The 5535-nt window shown below is 35.9% G+C and overlaps 1 protein-coding gene across 1 annotated transcript; it reads left to right on the top strand.

The window, feature by feature from the left end:
- The first annotated feature begins 220 nt into the window (after positions 1-220).
- On the top strand, positions 221-1693 carry LOC137824857 (uncharacterized). Its single transcript, XM_068630536.1, has 3 exons — positions 221-951; positions 1066-1390; positions 1625-1693. Exons 1-3 carry the CDS (start codon positions 221-223, stop codon positions 1691-1693), a joined length of 1125 nt encoding a protein of 374 aa, XP_068486637.1.
- The last annotated feature ends 3842 nt before the right edge of the window (positions 1694-5535 follow it).

Genomic DNA, 5535 nt, shown 5'->3' with positions numbered 1-5535 from the left:
AAAGTTTTAAAAGCTCAATTCACCCCCCCCCTCCCCCCCCTCTTGAACTGTGACACTATTGAACCCAACAATTGGTATCAAGAGCTACGACTTGTATTTTAATAAAGTTTGTTTACAATAATGTCTGAGTTTAAAATGCTTTTTGCTGAGGGATCGTCTATCAATAGACCCTCTCAATGGGATGAATTATGCTTTTTGGAAAATTAGAATGAAAATTTTCATGGAATCTATTGACTCGTTTATTTGGGAGGCTGTGGTCCATGGACCCTATGTGCCAATGCAGGTTGTCAAGGATGAAGAAGTGGCAAAGCCAAGATCTGAATGGAGTAAGAGTGAAAAGAAGAAGGCTCAATATGATCTTGTAACCAAGAACATCATAACTTCGTCATTAACAATGGATGAGTTCTTCATAATATCTCAATGCAATTCAGCTAAGGAGATGTGGGAAGTCTTGAAAATTACTCATGAAGGCATTGAGGATGTGAAGAGATCAAGAAAACATTCTCTCATCCAAGAGTATGAACTTTTTAGAATGCAACCTGAAGAGAGCATTGCTGATGTGCAGAAAAGGTTCACCCACATTGTGAATCATCTTACTGGTTTGGGAAAGGAATTTGACAAAGAGGAACTCAACATAAAAGTGTTGAAGTGTCTCGACAGAAGCTGGCAACCCAAGGTGACTGCCATATCTGAAAGTCGTGATCTGTCAAAGCTGTCAACTACTGCACTATTTGGGAAATTAATGGAGCATGAGCTGGACCTCAAGAGACTCAAAGAGCAAGAAATAGTGGAAAGGAAACCCAAGGGACTTGCACTGAAAGCAAGTGCACAGAGTGACATCAATGAAGAGAAAGAAGATGCTGAACATGATGAAACAATCAACTTACTTACAAAGAGGTTCAGCAAATTCCTGAAGAAGAAAAGCAGAGATAGGAACCAACCAAAAAGAAGGTATCCTAAACCTAATGAATCAAATTCCTCTAACTACACTTGCTTTGGTTGTGGTAAAACAGGGCACATCAAGATGGATTGTCCAAACAATCAATCAAAGGACAAATCTACCAGCAAGAAAGTTGAAAGGAGCAAGGGGGGAAAAGCTTACATTTCTTGGGAAGAGAATGAAGTATCTTCAACCAGTAGCTCTTCAACTGAGAGTGAGGAAAGCAATCTGTGTTTCATGGTGAAAGATGAAGGATCAATCTCTGATTCAGTCAGTGAATTCTCTATGGAATCTGATAACTATGATCAATTGCTTGCTGCTTTCAAAGAATCACATGATGAGGCAAATAGATTGGCTATAATATGCAGCAAGTTGCAAAAGGTAAATAATGTGCTTGCACCTAAAGTAAAAACACTTGAGGAAGAACTGCATAAGGCCAAAACAGATCTTGTAAGTCTTGAACTAACATGCTTGCATGCCTCTATTAAAACCTGTGAAATCTATAAAAAAAATTGGAAAAACAAGTGTAGTATTTGCTAAAAACCCTTTCCAATTTCACTAAGGGAAGAGAGAATCTTGAGTCTCTCCTAGGTTCACAGAATGCTTTTTTCAACAAGAATGGTATTGGTTATAACCCTGGAAATGTAACCAATGTTAAAAAGCTTTCAAGTTTTTTTGTTCCAGCAAAATCAGGTTTCTCAGCTTTTAACAGTGGCAAAAAGGCATCTCATGTTACCTATTTTTATTGCATGAAATCTGTTCATACCTCTGTTGAACCAAGTGGTGTTCAAGCTTTGAAGAATCCAGACCCTTTGAAGGATGTTGAAGCCTTGGCTGTGCTTGTTGTTGCTATGCTGTTTTAGTTTAGTTTTGGGGTAGTTTGAGTGTTGTAATCCACCCCTTGATCGAATCTAAAGCATAGGCATTCTCAATCTTTGTGAAAGTAAAATGTTTTTCAAACTAAGTTAAAACAACCGATTGTTTTGTCGAAACAACCGATTGTTTATACTTAAATGTTTTGAGAAAAGATTGAAAACTGTTTTACAAACCGAGTGTGTGTCTTGAGGTGTTCAAGGTCACTTTCTTGGTTGTGGTGTAAGTGATCAAGATGTGATTGCTTAGTGGATTTCCTCAAAGGTTTTCTGAGAAGACTGGATGTAGCTCTGGATTTGGAGTGAACCAGTATAAACATCTGTGTGCAATCTCTCTATCCCTAACTCTTTAAATTCAGTTTTGTTTGTTGTTTGCTGGTATAAACAACCGATTGTTTCTGTGAAACAACCGATTGTTTTTCTGGTACTGCTGTTTTTGATTGCTGTTTTGGCAAACTGAATTTCTTATCAATTGTTTCTTGAGATAATTTCATTCTTGTCTTAAAAGTTTGCGAAAACCCTCTTTAAACAATTCACCCCCCTCTAGTTTAAAGCCATCCATTCTAACAATTGGTATCAGAGCTTGGTTCTTGAAAGTTATTCAAGTTGATCCTAAAACTGTTTTTAAACTTACATTTTTTTTTAAAAAAATTGAATTTATTTTTGAAAACTTACCTTGTTGATTCTGTGGATTGAAACCTAAACCAGCCTTTCCAAAAACACAGCTTTGAAATGCCAAGACATTCTCAAAGTTAGATTTCCCTTTTGAAAGCTTGTCCACAGTGTCAACTAGATAATGAACCTTTTTCTCAAGCTTTTCACAATTTTCGCAAATGAGAGTGTCACACTTGCAAGAAGAATTTTTGAAATGATTTTCCAGATTTTTGAAATCATTTTTAGATTTTTCAATCTCATCTTCAAGTGATTTCACTCTCTTTTCCAGCCAGCTGTTAAGTTCTTTCAATCGGTTCTTTGAAAGAACCAATTGATTAGCTTCATCATGAGTTTCTTGAAAAGCTTCAAGCAATTCACTATAATTTTGTTCATTTAAGGAAGCACATGAACTAACCTCACTTGAGCTGCAAGATTCATCATCATCTTCAGCAATCAAGCAGATGTTTGCTTTCTCATCTTCATTTGATGAAGAGTTTGATGATGATACCTCATTTTCATCCCAAGCTATGTAGGCTCTTTTTGTCTTGCCTTTCTTTTCTTTGTAGCTAGGCTTTTTCTCCTTGCTCTTGTTTGGACAATCTGCCTTTATATGACCTTGTTCACCACAACCAAAACAAGTATAGTTATTGGAATTAAAATCATTGGATTTCTTGTTTCCATACCTATCTTTGTTGTTGTCCTTGTTGCGGTTTCTCTTCAAGAATTTGCTGAACTTTCTTGACAGCAAGCTAAGGTTTTCCTCATCACTATCATCACTAGATTCTTGTTTTCGTTTGTGCTTGGAAGCTTTTAAGGTTATGCTTCTTGTGTGCTTATCTTCGCTTTCTTGAACATTGAGTATATTCATCTCTAGCTCATGTTCCCTAAGCTTACAAAACAAAGAAGCCATACTTAATGATGTTAGATCTTTAGATTCGGAAATAGCTGTTACCTTTGGTTGCCATGCTCTATCAAGACATTTCAAGATTTTGATGTTCAACTCTTCCTTTTCAAAGGTCTTGTCAAGGCTCATGAGATGATTGATGATGTGAGTGAATCTTTTTTGCACCTCAACAATTGTTTCACCTTTAAGCATTCTGAACATCTCATACTCTTGGATTAGAGTATGCTTCCTAGCTCTCTTCACCTCATTTGTCCCTTCATGAGTGACTTCCAAGGTGTCCCACATTTCTTTTGATGATTTGCATTGAGAGACCCTGAAAAACTCATCAGAATTTAAAGCAGAGGTTATTATATTTTTGGCAATGCAATCGAATTTGGCCTTTTTGCTTTCTGAATTAGTCCACTGAGACCATGGCTTTTCAATGACAAATCCATCTTTTTCAAACTTTGGGACAAAAGGACCATTTTCAATTGCATCCCAAATTCCTTTGTCAAGTGATTCCATAAAGATTTTCATTCTTACTTTCCAAAATTGGTAGTTCAAACCACAAAACAGAGGTGGTCTGTTAATTAAAGCACCTTCCCCAAAAGGTAGTCTATCAGCCATTTTAAAAAAGGTTTTAGGATCAACTTGAATAACTTTCAAGAACCAAGCTCTTGATGCCAATTGTTGAATGGATGACTTTAAACTAGGGGGGGTGAATTGTTTAAAGAGGGTTTTCGCAAACTTTTAAGTCAAGAATGAAATTCTCTCAAGAAACAATTGATAAAGAATTCAGTTTGGCAAAACAGCAAGCAAAAACTGCAGTACCAGAAAAATAATCGGTTGTTTCACAGAAAAAATCGGTTGTTTATACCAGCAAACAACAAACAAAACTGAATTTAAAGAGATTAAGGATAGAGAGATTTCACACAGATGTTTATACTGGTTCACTCTAAACCCAGAGCTACATCCAGTCTTCTCAGAAACCCTGAGGAAATCCACTAAGCAACCACACCTTGATTACTTACACCACAACCAAGAAAGTGACCTTGAACACCTCAAGACACACACTCTTCTTGGCCAACACACCAACACTAAGATTGTTGATCTTGATCCCCTCAAGAACACACAACCAATCTCAGCAAACACACAAACAAAACTTGTTTCACAGAGTACAAGGGTTACACTTGTTACAGAAGATAATATGAAATTAATACAAGTAGAATCCTATTCCACACACTTTGATCAATCACACAACTCTAAACAATCTCAGCTCTTTGAAAAACTCAAAAACTCTTTTCAAAAACTTGTAAAAGATTGTTACCCAAATCTGTTTTTCTGAATTTATTCAAACATGTTGTTTGTTATCAAATCTTAACAAACTCTTACATTGCATTAAAAGATTGGTCAAAACATTTAATGACTGGAGCGTAAGCAGTTAAATCATTTAAAAGCTCAGTCAAAGATAAAACAGTTTTTTTGTAATGGTCCCAAAACAAACAATCGGTTGTTTCCTCGAATCAATCGGTTATTTTGGTTTTAACAGCTCAACCATTTGAAAAACAGTTTTCAATCTTTTCTAAAAACATCTAAGTATAAACAATCGGTTGTTTCGACAAAACTATCAGTTGTTTAACTTAGTTTGAAAAACATTTTTCTTTCAAAAAGATTGAGAATGCCTATGCTTTGGATTCAATCAAAGAGGTGGATTAGATACACAATCTACCCAGATCCTAACTAAAACAGCACAGCAACATCAAGCTCAGCAAAAGCTTCAACATCCTTCAAAGGGTTTGGATTCTTCAAAGCTTGAACACCACTTGGTTCAACACATTGCAGCAGGGAGTTGTTGTGCTCAAACCATATGGCTAAGACAACAATTGAATGACTTTGGTATCTTACTTAACAATATACCTTTGATGTGTGATAACACAAGTGCCATCAAATTAACCAAAAATCCTGTCATGCATTCAAGGACCAAACACATTGAAATTAGGCATCACTTTCTAAGGGAACACATATCAAATGGGACATGTGAGATTAAGTTCATTGGTACAGATTTACAGCTTGCATATTTGTTTAGAAAACCATTGGCTAAAGATAGGTTTAATTTTATGCTTAATGAATTGGGAATTATAAATGTTAATTGTGCCTCGCAGTGAAAAATTAAATATGTTTATTTG

Source organism: Phaseolus vulgaris, chromosome 8 (genome assembly GCF_000499845.2).
Source record: "Phaseolus vulgaris cultivar G19833 chromosome 8, P. vulgaris v2.0, whole genome shotgun sequence".
Classification (NCBI taxonomy): domain Eukaryota; kingdom Viridiplantae; phylum Streptophyta; class Magnoliopsida; order Fabales; family Fabaceae; genus Phaseolus; species Phaseolus vulgaris.
Note: the sequence above shows the minus strand (reverse complement) of the source record. Positions and strands in the feature narration are given on the sequence as shown.

Bases quoted from the DNA above. Each gene is read 5' to 3' on its own strand.
- LOC137824857 (XM_068630536.1), top strand. From the start codon at position 221: ATGGAATCTATTGACTCGTTTATTTGGGAGGCTGTGGTCCATGGACCC. The intron at 952-1,065 runs GTATCCTAAACC...CAAATCTACCAG, and splicing joins AGGAACCAACCAAAAAGAAG to CAAGAAAGTTGAAAGGAGCA. The intron at 1,391-1,624 runs GTAAGTCTTGAA...TTTTTGTTCCAG, and splicing joins ATAAGGCCAAAACAGATCTT to CAAAATCAGGTTTCTCAGCT.